The 17,560-nt window shown below is 36.5% G+C and overlaps 1 protein-coding gene across 12 annotated transcripts in view; it reads right to left on the bottom strand.

Moving 5' to 3' along the window:
- The window catches only part of NFIB (nuclear factor I B), a 257,801-nt gene that overhangs the window by 102,577 nt on the left and 137,664 nt on the right, over positions 1-17,560 (bottom strand). For all 12 annotated transcript variants that reach the window (XR_011568030.1, XM_070794542.1, XM_019965916.2 and 9 more), the window contains exon 3: positions 13,301-13,354. Coding sequence is in view for 11 of the 12 variants with exons in the window: in XM_070794542.1 (XP_070650643.1) it covers positions 13,301-13,354 (54 nt within the window). In the remaining variant the exon portion in view is untranslated. The remainder of the gene's footprint in view (positions 1-13,300; positions 13,355-17,560) is intronic.

Raw genomic sequence — 17,560 nt, 5'->3', positions numbered from 1 at the left:
TAAAATTCCAGATGTTCAAGGTGGTTTTAGAAAAGGCAGTATAACCAGAGTTCAAATTGCCAACATCCTCTGGATCATCAGAAAAGCAAGAAAATTCCAGAAAAACATCTATTTCTGCTTTATTGACTATGACAAAGCCTTTGACTGTGTGGATCACAATAAACTGTGGAAAATTCTGAAAGAGATGGGAATACCAGACCATCTGACCTGCCTCTTGAGAAACCTGTATGCAGGTCAGGAAGCAACAGTTAGAACTGGACATGGAACAAAGGACTGGTTCCAAATCTGGAAAGGAGTACATCAAGGCTGTATATTGTCACCCTGCTTATATAACTTATATGCAGAGTACATTATGAGAAATGCTGGGCTGGAAGAAGCACAAGCTGGAATCAAGATGGCTGGGAGAAATATCAGTAACCTCAGATATGCAGATGACACCACCCTTATGGCACGAACGTAAAGAGGAACTAAAGCCTCTTGATGAATGTCAAAAAGGAGACTGAAAAAGTTGGCTTAAAGCTCAACATTCAGAAAACTAATATCATGGCATCTGGTCCCATCACTTTATGGGAAATATATGGGGAAACAGTGGAAACAGTGTCACACTTTATTTTGGGGGGCTCCAAAGTCACTGAGGATAGTGACTGCAGCCATAAAATTAAAAGACACTTACTCCTTGGAAGAAAAGTTATGACCAACCTAGATAGCATATTCAAAAGCAGAGACATTACTTTGCCAACAAAGGTCCATCTAGTCAAGGCTATGGTTTTTCCTGTGGTCATGTATGGATGTGAGAGTTGGACTGTGAAGAAAGCTGAGCGCTGAAGAATTGATGCTTCTGAACTGTGGTGTTGGGGAAGACTCTTGAGAGTTGACTGCAAGGAGGTCCAACCAGTCCATTCTAAAGGAGATCAATCCTGGGTGTTTATTGGAAGGACTGATGCTAAAGCTGAAACTCCAGTAGTTTGGCCACCTCATGAGAAGAGTTGACTCACTGGAAAAGACCCTGATGCTGGGAGAGATTGGGGGCAGAAGGAAAAGGGGACGACAGAGGATGAGATGGCTGGATGGCATCACTGACTCAATGGACATGAGTTTGAGTAAACTCCGGGAGTTGTTGATGGGCAGGGAGGCCTGGTGTGCTGAGATTTATGGGGTCACAAAGAGTCAAACACAAGTGAGTGACTGAACTGAACTGAACTGATTCTTGCCTAGCAAATCCCATGGATGGAAGAGCCTGGTAGGCTGCAGTCCATGGGGTCTTGAAGAGTCAGACACGACTGAGTGACTTCACTTTCACTTTTCACTTCCATGCACTGGAGAAGGAATGGCAACCCACTTCAGTGTTCTTGCCTGGAGAATCCCAGGGACAGGGGAGCCTGGTGGGCTGCCGTCTATGGGTCGCACAGAGTCGGACATGACTGAAGTGAATTAGCACCAGCAGCAGCTATGTATCATGAAATAGTTCATTTCCCATCCCCATTAAAAAAAAAACAACAGCAACTTGATTCTGGTGGATATGATAAATGAGGATATAAGAATGAGTGGGTACGAACTTATAAACTGAGAAGTGAATGGACTATTATTAAAAAATCAGAGTAAATATTTCCCTTTCTTTGATCTTAAACATGAATGATATTCTAAAATAAAACATACTCTGAGGTTATTTAGGACCTATGGTCTGCCATCATACCTAAACAGCAAAGAAAAACGTGGCATTATTTCTGTAACTATTAAGAGAATATTGTTTGCTCCAAATGCTAAATTTTGACAAAAACATTGTGAGAAGTCAAATATAGGTTCTAGGGATCCCTGTAGATGATAACTACAACTGCAGATGCTAGTTTTCTTCACAATTATTTGGTTGGTTTCCTTAGTTTCATGACAACCCTTTGGCAACTTCAATCTCAATATCAATAAAGTCGAGTAGGGGAGAGATGAGCCTCAAAAACTGTTTGATTTAAAAAATTTTTAATGCAAAGCTAGCATATTATTATAGTCAATAGATACTACTGTGGACCAAAGGAAAAACCACACAAGAAAAATACCTTGAGACAAATGAAACACACCAAACTTTATGGGCTGCAACAAAAGCCATTCTAAGAGGAAAGTTATTGTGACAAATGTCTAACTCAAGAAATAAGGAAAATCTAAAATAAACAACCTAAATACATACCTCAAGGAACTAGAAAAAACAAATGAAGCCCAAAGTTAGTAGAAGGAGAAAAAAAACAAAGACTAGAACAGGTATAAATGAAATAGAAAATAAAATGACAATAGAAAATACCAATGAAATTAAGAGCTAGTTCTTTAAAAGATCACCAAAATTGACAAACCTTTATCTAGAATCACCAAGAAAAAAAAGATACATGCCTTAAATAAATAAAGTCAGAAATGAAAGAAGAGATATTACAACTGATACCACACAAATGCAAAGTATCACAGGAGATTACAATGAACAATTATACTCTATGGAATGAATAACTCAGAAGAAATGGATAAATTCCTGGAAACATACAAGCTACCAAGAGTGAATCATGATGAAATAGAAATTCTGAGCAGACCAATTACTAGTAAGGATATTTAATCAGTAATCCAAAACCTCTCAAAAAATAAAAATTCAGGACTAGACCACTTCAGTGAAATTTTTTTGGATATGTATTTTATTGTTTAGAAATTTCCAACAGAGCAATCATTAAGTACCTTTGTCAGGAGATGTCTACAAGAATCTAGATTGGATAATAAGGACAGGCAGAACTGTCAGCTCCCCCTGCAAATCCACACTACATTGGAACAAACGGCCAGCGTTAAGGAACAAGGTGATGAGGTGCAAGACACAAGGTCCACCTAGCATCCGCCATGTGCGTGCAGACGTGGATGAACAGTAGAAAACTTTACAGATGTAGATTTCAAGCGCAACCCCAAATCACAAATGACTTTCTTTGGCAGTGCCCAACCAAGACACCAGAATAGAATCTGTAGAAAACCAAATCTATCATGATCAGCTATTCCCACCTGAATACACTTAACCTATCAAGAATTCAAAAAAGAATCAATACAATCCTTCTCCAACTCTACCCAAAAATTAAAAGTATGTACACACTCATGAGGTTAGTAATACCATGGTTCCAAAAGTATAAGAAGATGCCATTACAACAATAAAAATTCATACACCAATATCCCTAATGTACATAGATTTTAAAAATCCTCAACAAAATATTAGCAAAACAAACTCAGTACCACATTAAAATTATATACCATGATCAAGTAGGATTAATTCAGGTGATACAAGGATCATTCAATAACCACAAGTCAGTCCATGTGATACACCACATCACAAAAGGAAGGATAAAAATTATTCTGTCATCTCTATAGATGCAAAAAAAGTATCTGACAAAATTCAACATCGATTCATGATAAAAATTCTCAACAAAGTGTATACACAGAAAATGTACCTCAACATAATAAAGGCCATATATGATAATCCTGCAGCTAATATCACACTCAGTGGAAAAGCTGAAATTTTTTCCTCTAAGATTATGAACTAGACAAGGATCCCCACTGGCTCCAGTTTTATTCATCATAGTATGGGAAGTCCTTGCCAGAGCAATTAGAAAAAGAAGAAAAAGAAATAAAAGGCAACTAAATTGGAAAGGAAGAAGCAAAACTGGTACTATTTACAGATAGCATAATATTTTATACTGAAAACCCTAAAACCCCATCATAAAACTATTAGAATTAATAAATGGATTCAGTAAAGTTACAGGACATAAAATTAATACTCAAAAAATTGCTGCATTTATCTATATATTAATAATGACCAGAAAAAGAAACTAAGAAATAAGAAAACAATCACATTTATAAATACATCAAAAAGAATAAAATACCTAGGAATAGATTTAACAGAAGAATTGAAAGAACTCTATATTTAAAACTAAAAAACATTAATTAAACTGAAGAAGACACACATTAATGGCAAGATGCTCTGTGCTCAGAGATTATAATAATTAATGTAGTTAAAATGCCCACACCACCCAAAGCAATATATAGATTCAATGCCATCCCTATCAAAATTTCAATGGCATTTTTCACAAAAATAGAACCAGCAGTTATAAAATTTCAATGGAAGAAAAAGAAATCCCAAATACTCAAAGCAGTCTAGAGAAAGAAGAACAAACCAAGAGGCACCTTACCATGATTTCAAACTGTATTACAAAGCTATAGTAATTAAAAGAGTGTGGTATTGGCATAATACAGACCTATAGATCACTGGAACAGAATAAAGAGCCCAGAAATAGACCTAAACATATATGATCAATTAATTTTTAACAGTATGAACGGCAAAAAGATAGGACACTGAAAGATGAATTCCCTAGGTTGCAAAATGCCCAATAGGCTACTGGAGATCAGTGGAGAAATAACTCCAGAAAGAATGAAGAGATGGAGTCAAAGCAACAACAACACCCAGTTGTGGATGTGACTGATGATGGAAGTAAAGCCAAGGCTGTCAAGAACAATATTGCATAGGAACCTGGAACGATTGGAAGCAGTCAAACAGGAGATGGCAAGAGTGAACGTCGACATTCTAGGAATCAGCAAACTAAAATGGACTGGAATGGGTGAATTTAACTCAGATGACCATTATATCTACTTCTGTTGGCAAGAATCCCTTAGAAGAAATGGAGTAGCCATCATAGTCAACAAAAGTAGTCCAAAATCCAGTACTTGGATGCAATCTCAAAAACGACAGAATGATCTCTTTTCGTTTCTAAGGAAAACCATTCCATATCACGGTAATCCAAGTCTATGCCCCAACCAGTAATGCTGAAGAAGCTGAAATTGAATGATTCTATGAAACTACAAGACCTTTTAGAACTAACACCCAAAAAAGATATCCTTTTCATTATAGGGGACTAGAATGCAAAAGTAGGAAGTCAAAAAATACCTGGAGTAACAGGAAAATTTGGCCTTGGAATACAGAATGAAGCAGGGCAAAGGCTAATAGAGTTTTGCCAAATGAATGCACTGGTCATAGCAAATACCCTCTTCCAACAACACAAGAGAAGACTCTACACATGGACATCACCAGATGGTCAACACCAAAATCAGACTGATTATATTCTTTACAGTAAAGATGGAGAAGCTCTATACAGTCAGCAAAAACAAGACCAGGAACTGACTGTGGCTCAGATCATGAACTCCTCACTGACAAATTCAGACTGAAATGGAAGAAAGCAGGGAAAACCACTAGACCATTCACATATGACCTAAATCAAATCCCTTATGATTATAGAGTGGAAGTGACAAATAGATTCAAGGGATTAGATCTGGTAGACAGAGTGCCTGAAGAAATGTGGACAGAAGAGGTTCATGACAATGGACAGGAGGTACGGATCAAGACCACCCCCATGGAAAAGAAATGCAAACAAGCAAAATGGCTGCCTGGGGAGGCCTTGCAAATAGCAAAGGAGAAAAGGAAAGATATAAGCATCTGAATGCAGAGTTCCAAAGAATAGCAAGGAGAGATAAGAAAGCCTTCCTCAGCGATCAATGCAAAGAAATAGAGGAAAACAACAGAATGGGAAAGAATAGAGATCTCTTCAAGAAAATTAGAGATACCAAGGGAACATTTCATACAAAGATGGGCTCGATAAAGAACAGAAATGGTATGGACCTAACTGAAGCAGAAGATATTAAGAAGAGGTGGCAAGAATACACAGAACTGTACAAAAAAGAGCTTCACGACCAAGATAACCACAATGGTGTGATCACTCACCTAAAGCCAGACATCCTGGGATGTGAAGTCAAGTGGGCCTTAGAAAGCATCACTACGAACAAAGCTAGTGGAGGTGATGGAATTCCAGCTGAGCTATTTCAAATCCTGAAAGATGATCCTGTGAAAGTGCTGCATTCAATATGCCAGCAAATTTGGAAAACTCAGCAGTGGCCACAGGACTGGAAAAGGTCAGTTTTCATTCTAATCCCAAAGAAAGTCAATGTCAAAGAATGTTCATCTACCGTACAATTGCACTCATCTCACATGCTACCAAAGAAAGGCTCAAAATTCTCCAAGCCAGGCTTCAAGAGTACATGAACTGAGAACTTCCAGATGTTCAAGCTGGATTTAGAAAAGGCAGTAGAACCAGAGTTCAAACTGCCAACATCTATTAGATCATCGAAAATGCGAGAGAGATCCAGAAAAATAGCTACTTCTGCTTTATTGACTATGCCAAAGCCTTTGATTGTATGGATCACAACAAACTGTGGAAAATTCTGAAAGAGATGGGAATACCGGACCACCTGACTTGTCTCCTGAGAAATCTGTATGCAGATCAGGAAGCAACAGTTAGAACTGGACATGGAACAAAGGACTGGTTCCAAATAGGAAAAGGAGTATGTCAAGGCTGTATATTGTCACCCTGCTTATTTAACTTATATGCAGAGTACATCATGAGAAATGCTGGGCTGGATGAAGCACAAGTTGGAATCAAGATTGCCAGGAGAAATATCAATAATCTCAGATAAGCAGATGACACCACCCTTATGGCAGAAAGGTAAAAAGAACTATAGAGCCTCTTGACGAAAGTGAAAGAGAGTGAAAAATTTGGATTAATACTCAACATTCAGAAAACCGTAAGATCATGGCATCCAGTCCCATCAGTTCAGTCCAGTTCAGTTGCTCAGTCATGTCTGACTCCTTGTGACCACATGAATCACCACAAGCCATGCCTCCCTGTCCATCACCAACTCCCAGAGTTTACTCTAACTCATTTCCATCGAGTCAGTGATGCCATCCAGCCATCTTATCGTCTGTCGTCCCCTTCTCCTCCTGCCCCCAATCCCTCCCAGCATCAGGGTCTTTTCCAATGAGTCAACTCTCGCATGAGGTAGCCAAAGTATTGGAGTTTCAGCTTCAGCATCAGTCCTTCCAATGAACACCCAGAACTGATCTCCTTTAGAATGGACTGGTTGGACCCCCTTGCAATCCAAGGGTCTCTCAAGAGTCTTCTCCGACACCAAAGTTCAAAAGCATCAATTCTTCAGTGCTCAGCTTTCTTCACAGTCCAACTCTCACATCCACACATGACTTCTGGGAAAACCATAGCCTTGACTAGACGGACCTTTGTTGGCAAAGTAATATCTCTGCTTTTCAATATCCTATCTAGGTTGGTCATTACTTTCCTTCCAAGGAGTAAGTATCTGGTCCCATCACTTCATAGCAAATAGATGGGGAAGCAATGGAAACAGTGACAGATTTTATTTTGTGGGGCTCCAAAATCACTGCAGATGGTGACTGCAGCCATGAAATTAAAAGATGTTTGCTTCTTGGAAGAAAAGTTATGACCAACCTAGACAGCATATTAAAAAGCAGAGACATTACTTTGCCAACAAAGGTCCATCTAGTCAAAGCTATGGTTTCTCCAGTAGTCACGTATGGATATGAGAGTTGGACCATAAAGAAAGCTGAGCACTGAAGAATTGATGCTTTTGAACTGTGGTGTTGGAAAAGACTCTTGAGAGTCTTGGACTAAAGGACATCAAACCAGTCAATCCTAAAGGAAATAAGTCTTAAATATTCATTGGAAGGACTGATGCTGAAGCTCAAACTCCAATACTTTGGCCATCTGATGCAAAGAACTGACTCATCTGAAAAGACTCTAATGCTCGGAAAGATTGAAGGCGGGAGAAGGGGATGAAAGAGGATGAGATGGTTAGATGGCATCACCAACTCAATGGACATGAGTTTGAGCAAACTCTTGGAGCTCATGATGGACAGAGAGGCCTGGCATCCTGCAGTCCATGGAGTCACAAAGAGTCGGACGACTGAGCTACTGAACTGAACTGAACTGAATTTTTAACAGATGAGCCAAGATATACAATGGGTAAAGGACAGTCTCTTTAATAAATAGTACTGGAAAATTTGGACAGCCAGATGCTAAAGAATGAAACTAGACCACTATCTGATTGTACTTAAAAACTTAAGTCAATGGATTAATGTTCTGAATGTAAAACCTGAAACCATAAGACTTCTAAAATAAACACAGTAAACTGCTTGATGTTGGCCCTGGTAGTGATTTTATTTTATCTTTTTTTTTTTTTTTCGGTAGTGATTTTAAAATCTGACACCAAGAGCAACAACAAAAGAAGAATAAACAAGTGGGACGACATCAAACTAAAAAGCTCTGCAAAACAAAGGAAACCATCAACAGAACGAAAAGCAACCTACTGAATGGGGAAACTATTTATAAATAATATATCAGATAAGGGTATAATATCCAAAATATATAAAGACATCACGCAACTCAATAGCAAAAGAATCAAAGAAGCTGATTTAAAAGTGGGCAAAAATCCTAAATAGATGTTTTCCAAAGGAGATATACACAGATACCTAAAAATATGCTCTATATCATTAGTTACCAGGGAAATGCAAATCAAAACCACAATGAGATATCACCTTGAACTTGTTAGAATGGCTTTTATCAAAAAGAGAAGACAAGTGTTGGAGAGGCTATGGAGAAAAGGGTGGGAATGTAAATTGGGGCAGCCACTAAGGAAAAGAGAATGGAAATCACTTAAAAAATTATAAATAGAACTATGATATGATCCACTGATTCTATGCCTGAGAAAATGAAAACACAAATTCAAGAAATACACACTCCCATGTTCATTGCAGCATTATTTACAGTAGCCAAGATACAAAAACAACCTAAGTGTCCATTGGTGGGTAAATGAATAAAGAAATTGTGATATGTATGTGGTACACATATAGAATAGCATATCATCCAGCCATAAAAAGAACAAAATCCTGCCATTTGGGACAACATGGATGGACTTGAGGGCATTATGCTAAAATGAAATATGTTAGAGAAAGGCAAATACTGTATGATCTCTCAAAGATGGTATTTATATAAACATAAAATACTGTCTTAAATGAAAGATAAGCATATTGCTAGTTAATAGATACACTTTATTTAACTTATTCAATTATTTATTTAGTTCCATTTTTATTCCAGAAAGGATACAAAATGACAAACTATTTGACATTTACCCAATATATGATCTTAATAGTTGCCAGAGGTTTTGCCAAAGTACACACAAAAGCACCTCACAAAACAATACAAGCATCTGACAAATTTTGCAAAAAAGAAAAGTAGGATAAGTCCATGTCATTTCTAGGTAAGAAAGCTCTGGTTAGTGATACTTAGAATGCTTCATAAGCTCTCAGTATAGAATTTGCAAAAAGTGTCCTAGGATTCAATGTTTCCTTGTTATATTTCCAAGAGACAACTCCCCACAAACCTATACTCTTCCTGCACTCCAAAATGAGGCATCCACTTCTAGCTGACTGAGGGGCAAAGTCCAACTTTTAGATTGTCTTGTTTTCCTTGGAAAGCAACTACCCCAGGACTGGGCAAGAGACTGGGATTGGGAACTCTAAAAGTTCAGAGCCCAAGGAATATAGAGACACAAAGTAATATAGCACATCAAAGTTCATTTCAAAAGAATATAATCCAATCACACACCTTCTAAAAGTGAAAGTGGAGGTTTTAATCATTCAAAATAAAATTAGGTCTGTGTCTAAGTTCCTTAATTAATGCTTTATTCTCTTTTGGTCCACAACAGTTGTTTGCTATAGTTGAGACAGGACTCTTGCAGTTCTATTGCTTAGAAGGGATTAATTTACTGTTCAAAAAGAAGCATCTAGATATAAACATATAACTTTTGACCCCAAAATAAATAAGAAAAATGTGAATCATACAAAAAATGAAGTAGTTTACTGTTTCTTAACCAAAATGATCCTGTCATGTCCTTGGATGAAGTCAGACTTTTGGGGCACCTTATCCCAGAAAAGATTATAGTGCCCATCCCTACTACGTAACAAAGAATAAACACAAAACATTAAATCACAAAATAGTAAGAGTATAAGGAAATACTACTAAGACTATTTAACTTATTCAAGTATTTCTTTAGTTCCATTTTTTTCCAGAAAGGATATAAGGTGACAAATTATTTGACATAAATAATGTTAAAAAATACATTATTTGTACTTTTAAATAATAAAAAATATTATTTTATTATTTAAAAAGAAACAGAAAGATAAAACATCTCTATTTTTTCTTGATAAAAAAACTATTTAAATGCATTTAAAAATAGTAAGTATCAAATATTCTTCCTCCCCCAAAATGTATAGCTTTTGTTCAAATACCTGTGACTAGTTTGCTTACTAAATACAAATCTCAAGAAGGCAACACTAAACACTAGTTTCAGTTTAAAAAACTAAAAGCCTATCTATAGACTCCATACTACAGTATGACGAGCTTCAAGTTCACGTTTCGGAAGTTCTTCTGAATCAGCAAGGAAGTGTCTCCATGTCAGACAGTCATGTCTGATGCTGGAGAAAATCCAAGCCAGAGGGATGGCACATTTGTGGGAGACCCATGCACCTGTACTTATAGGAGGATTGGACGTGATCTCTACCTTCATCTCAACAGAGGGAAACAGATTTCAAAGAGACTTTGCCTTGAAAAGATCTTGAATGTTTGTCTCTTCCCAAGTTGTTATGCGATAAACACAGAAGAAGGTGGCAATGTCCAGAGGTTGCTCATCTCCCAGTGGAAAACTAGCAGCGACAAGACAGTGCTCCCACTCAAGGCAATCTTTTTCAAAAGTTTACTTTCTTTGCTACAACAATACAAACAGCAAAGCGATATGACTGTTTCATTGCATATGGTAGTAAATTGAATTTGTCCATAAAGATATGGACCCTTCTTCTTATACTAAATTTGAACTTCGGAGATTTCACACTTCAGCCAAAGCCAGAAAGCAGTTGAACAGAGGCTCCTAGAGATAAATTATGCTCTAAAAATACCAAACAGGCTTATATTTATGAAAAGAGCTTATAATAATAAGTATAATTTATCCCTATTGATTGCGAAACAAAAATCTTAATAAGTTATGATTTTTGCACATTTCCAATTAGAAACCATTTAATATTCCTAGCGGCTTGATTTATTTCAAGGTATTACAGAACAAACTCTTACTTTTATCAAACAGAATTCCTTCATAATCTGTACTATTAGACAAAATATAATGATACACAAAGCAAGTTAAAATGACGGAATGCTTTTGAATCATCAAAGAAAATTCTCATTTTATTCCACTTAATTTTGATATTTTATATGTTTTATTATATTCTCTTTCTGAAAAAACTGGTAACCAATGTACAGTTTACATGTACACAGTATTCAACTAATCATAGTATGCATTTACCTACAATATTCCAGTCTTAAGACATAGTTCTCAAAAGGTTGATTTCTAAGGAAAATTTAATAGGAAAAAAAATAGAGATGTTTCATCTTGATTGTTTCTGTTAGTCACAGTCTATGGAAACAGATACATTAATAACTGCTACATTGACTGTAGTAAAGGAAAAATTTAAGCAAGCTTCTCAACAAATACTGAAAATCAAATTCTGTCATTGCATAACTATTCTGAGATTATTCATTCAGCTCAAGCACAGAACATTTTTAAGTGAGCATGGTTCTCTCTGTACATGTTCAGAAATGCATTTCAAACAATAACAGCTTTATTAATTTCAAACCAAGCTGTCATTCAAATGCAAAGAACATATCCTTTGTTTAGTCTGACTTACAATACTTATCAACTCTTTTTCTAGAAAAGGTTTCCCTCCTTCCCAGTTCTTTGTAAAATGAGTAACGAAGCTTTTAAAAAATGTTTGGATACAATTCACTTTTGGTTATTATGCTACACAGAGAAAATGTTAGTCAACTAAAAAGAAGAAATTTTAGTAAAGTTGATAAGTTTTCTCAACTTTAGAAAATTTCTAACAAAATTTAGTATATTCTAAATAATTCACCTTTGTGGTTTCATCCACACAAAAAATAAAATCATCAATTTAACTGGAAATTACGTTTAAATTCTTTCAGTTTTTGAATGTTTTGTTAGCAATTTGTAGTCATATTAAGTGATTTTGATGAAAGTAAAGAAAAATCAACTTAGTATACAGTTTAATCTATAACTAGAGATTTTTTTATCTTTGAAGGATATACTACTTTTGTCATATAATATGATCATGTACAATATAGAAGAAGTTAATATGTTGGTGAAAAAATTTTTCTTAAGATAAAAATAAAGAACAAAATGTAGGCAAGGAAGAATCCTGCCTTCAGTCTTTCAGGAAGAAAAACTGTATTGACTTTGCATCTTTACTTATGTATTTACTTGCTATATCTTTCTAATATCATTTTAAAGCAAGACTGTTCTGACGTATTTTCTTGTAGTTTTGAGGATTTTTCCGGTATTTCAATTTCAGATTAGCAAAGTATTATGATAGGAAGATCAAGAAATTAAGGACGTAAAAGTAGGTCGACCTGTGAAAACTTTTATCATTACCTTTTATAAACCTGGGGTTTGTTTTCAATGAAAAGATACATGAGATCCTTTTGGGACGTGGAGGGTATATGTGATTGATTTGAATTTTTTTTTTTTTTTTTGCTTTTGTTTTCGTTACGTTATTCTTAGAGCATTCTTTTACTAAAGTCAGAGGTACAATTAAAAATCTTATCAGATTAAAATTTTAGAAATTCTTCTTTGCACTAGTTTTTACTGCATGAGAAAAGATACTACTCTTAAATCAACATCAAAATTCTATGTCTTCAAACTTAGGAAAAACAAAATCATAAAGACAGTATGATTTCTTATAAAAGTCATTTTTAGATCCGAAACAACTTCTGAAAACCAAGAGAGTATTGGGCATACATTACACGAAAGGAAAAGCCTGATTTTCATTATTTCCTGATTCTGAGAATTCTATTAAGAACCTTATGGAATAAAAACTCATTTGCAAAAACTCCTCATGAAGACACAGTCAACCACCACCAGAGCCCACCTTTTACAGTAATGAGATTTGATAAATTATAATGAACATGAAAATTTTTACTTTCTCTTGTGCATTTTTAAAGAAAGAAGGCTTTTTGGCTTTTCAAACAGCAGTGCCTTTTAGCACCTGAAGGATACACAACTATAAAATACATGCATATTCATTTTCAAAAAAACACCAACAAAAAGTAAAACATTAGTGATTAGGTACATAGTGATGACGGCAATGTGGAGGCATTTGCCACTGTGAAGGGTCTGAATAGAATCACATCTTGTCCCGATCATACCTGCCCTCCAGAACAAAATAGGCAGCTGACCAATTAAGGGGTGTTTATCTATACAGTGGTACCTTTGTTCTCCAACAATGTCAGATTGCAAACGTCCTGGAACACATATTTACCTGGAGGATTCTTGGCAGGATCATTGTGGCTTGGACTTCCTGATTGTCCAGAATCTGTAAAGAAATCACAGAAAATGTTTTCTTTTTAATTTGTTTTGAAAGAATTTCACAATCCGCAGAAGGACTTAAAAATTTTTTTTAAGGTAGAACAATGAAGTCAAGTGTTTAAATAAAGCATACTTTCCTAAGCCTTTCAGCAGCAATATTTTATTAAACTACATGAACATCTGTAGATACGTGTGTGTGTGTATATATATATTTCTTTGTCGAGAGAAAAAAAATGTAGAGATCTGTAATATTCATGGGGTAGGGAAAGGCTTTTTTAAAACAAAAGGTCTGGAGAAAATGCCACTGAAGGTGACTTGAAGGCTGGGCCTGTCAGGAGCAATATGAAACAAATCAGACATATTCCCTAAAAATGCAATTTGAGTGCAGTGAAACATGCTTTTTTAAAAAAACCTGATAGGGTTTTTATCCAATGAGTAAAAATACACAGAAACTAGAGTCCATTTTTCCAGGATTTCACGTGCATACATACATATCCACTCCAATAATCCCCCAACCTACTGGATCCAGGCCCAGATTTGACTGCATCCCATAATAGCAATCGATTTACAAACACCAAGAAAAGCATAAATTACTAGGTAGAAACCAACATGGCTTTGTGGAGAGTAAATTGTTGGATCAATTTAATTTCCATCTGTGATAGACAGACTCGGCAGATAAGGAGAAAGAGATCAATGCAGAACATCTGAATTTCCTATCCCACGTTATTCCTCATCAATGATACAGAAAGGGCCATAGAAGCTACAGTACTGTTAGGCAACATGCCTCCCTAACTAATCTGACACTGTTGTGTTTGGCTCACTCCTCTTTCCTCTATGTCCCCTCTGCATTTATCTGTGTCATTTGTGCCATATTATTATACACCTACTTGTAAGTTGCTTTGTAATCTTCTTTTATTGGTTCTAGTGTTTAGTTTTGTCTCCCCAACTAAATTGCATGCTCCTAAGCAGAGGCAGAGATTCTGTCTACTTCTTTTGTGTCTTCCTCAATGTGCTGTTCACGGCTGTGAATGCACTGGGCTGGATGGCTCAGATTCAGCAAGCTTTCTTTGCTTGCCTAGGAAAGGCAATTTTGAACTTGATAGTGAATTTCAACAAATGTGACAGGTGGCTACAGACAAAAGTCTCTTTCCCCAAACCTGGCCATTACACCTAAGACAGGGATCCAGTCTAATTTAAGCAGAAACATGCTGGTGTTTTTCAGCAGGGCTACTCTGCTCTTCCATTGAAGTTATTAACATACTGCAACTGCTGCTTCTAATATTAAATGCAAGGACACCCTTTTGACTTCCTTTTGTATAAAACTTGGTTATTTATTTCTGTCCTTCGCCTCATGCCTGCTAACTAGATTTAATGCTGAAATTAGAACTGTTTCCCTTCTTCCCATATCCTTACCTTTTTTCTTTTTCTTCTCCCTCCCCCCCCTCTTTTTTTTTTTTTTTTTGCCCTAGAACACTTTTTATAAAATCTTAGTAAATATATTTAATGATTCCCACATTATCCTCCAATTTATTTCTAATTTTCCCAAATGGAAAAGAAACCACTTAAAGACTACTCCTGCAGTCTGAGTTCTGGCTAGAGTCGACTCCAGATAGTCAAAGAGAATAAGATTCTCTTCAAAAGGTTTGTCTCATCTCCCATGAATTCTATTAGTTTTTCTGGTTTTGAGGCAAGACTCAGTGACTTCTAACTTAGGAGATCAATCTTTCTCTTTCTTTCTGCCCATAAAAGATGGTACAATATGGGCTACTTTCCAGGCATGGAGTATGATAGCTACATTAAAAAAAAAAAGAAAGATAAATTACACGATTTTGGTATAGCCTCAGCTATTTCTGCCTCGAGTTCCTCTGACAAATGTCCCTCAGAATTGATACTACATTCCAGCTTAAATTCTCAAGTGACTCTAACATTTTGAGAAGTTTCCACTTACATGGTGTACCCATTGACCAGGGCATCCCCATGTTTTATGTTTAATAAAGCTACTTCACATTTATGGAAGTCTACTTCATAGAGTAGAACTCTTTACATTTATGAAAGTCTAGGTCTTCATCCCTCCAAGAGGTTAATGCCATCTTCATGACAACACAACAGGAGGCAGATTAAGGCTGTCCATCTGCAGGGCACAGGAGCTGTATGCTCCCGGTGAGCCTCAGCAGGTTTAGTTAAACCAGTTTCAGAACAGAACACAAAATTCTTTCCCAACATCTTGTTGCTGAAGTTTGGACCAGTAAAGAATTAAGGTCTCTTCCATTCCTAAGAAAGTATTTCGTTAGAACAATGACACACCCTGTTACCACAATAGCCCATTTGGAAAACTCTCTTTCTGCTGCAAATTACCCTTTTCCCCCATTTGCAACAACTGTAGACAACAGCTTCTTCAACTGAAAAAAAAAGAAATTTCTGAAAAAAAAAAAAAAAAAAACCACAAACATTTGAGGGAAAGCTGAAGGAGACCCTAAATTTGAATCATATACTTGGCTTTTAACAATGCCACTTTCTAAAATAATCTGGCATTTACCGACACACAATGACAGGTTTTTCCCTCATAGTCCAATGTCTGTGCCTTCTCGTGAAGTAAAATAGCATAAGTGGGATCCCCAAAACACAGAAGAGGCCCCCTCAAGGAGTGAGCAGGAGAGCACTTACTTCTCCAACAGTAAATTCTAACTCTAATCTATTCTTAACTCTTATGTCACCTCATATCGGTGGTCACTTAATTCCAACTGCTGGAAAAGGAAGTAACCAGGGAGTTGCAGTTGGCAGAGAAACCACAAATGAACTGTTATTGTGGTTAACTTCAGAGAAAGAATTACTCAGACCACATCTAAACCCTTCCAATCCACCACCTAGGTCAAATTACTCTATACCCAAAGGTTTTCTTTAACTGCTTCCACCGTTTGTTCAAGTTGTGTGTGCGAATGTGTGTGTACCCACACTTCACGTATTATAGTGAATCCCAGCTCTGTCCCTCAGTAGCAGTGTGATCTTATTACTTAACTCTTAGGGTCTTCATCTTTAACTATAATACTACCTAATTTACAGAATCACTGCAAAGCTTTTATTATGTAAGCATTAAGTACTGGTCAGATACCTCTTACACAATTAATTACATAAAAGATATTATTAAACATAAAAAGGACACATTCAAAAAATGACTAATATTTTTAATGGACTTTCAGGAAGAAAGGGAGAAAAGGGATATGACTAAGTCTGTCCATCCCAGTGTAAGCATCTAAAATTGTCTGTGTTGAGTTAACTGAAGATGGGCAAGTGTGTGCCTCTTGAATTTCTCTGTAAATACCTTGGTCCCACTCTCCCAAAAAGGGAGGAAGGCACTGCTGCCATTTCGAGGCTCTCAGGGAGCCGTCATGCTCAAAAGTCAGGAGTGAAAATTACCTTCTGGAAGACTGAAGTCTCTGAAGAAGGAGGGTGGTCAGAATGGGGACTGTGAACTGACCAGCACACTGAGTCTTGAGACACTGATGCCGCGAAGAAAAAGAGGGAAAAGGGCTCTTGAAGGCAGCAGACTCAAACCAGCCCTATCTCTCCTTTCACATTGTTTTCTCTTCCTTGATCTCAATCTGTATCTTTTACTCTTCTTTGTCTCTTTCCGACTTGACAGAACGTAGGACTGAAATATATTTTGTATTACATATAAAACTCCTACTATTCAATCTTTGTCTTAGAAGTGTAATTAAACACAATATATTTCTTCTAGGAAAAAGAACAGTTAATGAAGCCATTTCTAAATTAATGCTTTTTAAGCAATCAATTTCTCTTCCCCCAAATTGAAGATTTCAGGACTAAGAAAGGTTCTCATCTACACATGACACTTACAACTCTCCTTCAATCCTCGTATCCACTCCTTTTTAAAAAGCAGCCAATCTTTCATGTTCTTCTACTACCTAAGCCCCACCTAAGAAGTAACCAAGTTTCTCTAGTGATTCAATTTTGTGGAAAATCCTGGGATACTTAAGTGATCTAAGTGACTTGTCCAAAGTTACATGGCAACTATTAAAACATAAGTTCTCTACATGGGCCACCCATTAAGACACCCTGCCTCTTGAGTGGTTATGAAGCAATCTCATAATCAGGCAAAGCCAAATGACATTTCACTCAATTAAAGATTTCTGAGAACTTTACATTCCCCTAATCTCCCTCCTCCCCCATCATTTACCAATATATTCACAACCTT

Source organism: Bos indicus, chromosome 8 (genome assembly GCF_029378745.1).
Source record: "Bos indicus isolate NIAB-ARS_2022 breed Sahiwal x Tharparkar chromosome 8, NIAB-ARS_B.indTharparkar_mat_pri_1.0, whole genome shotgun sequence".
Lineage (NCBI taxonomy): Eukaryota > Metazoa > Chordata > Mammalia > Artiodactyla > Bovidae > Bos > Bos indicus.
Note: the sequence above shows the minus strand (reverse complement) of the source record. Positions and strands in the feature narration are given on the sequence as shown.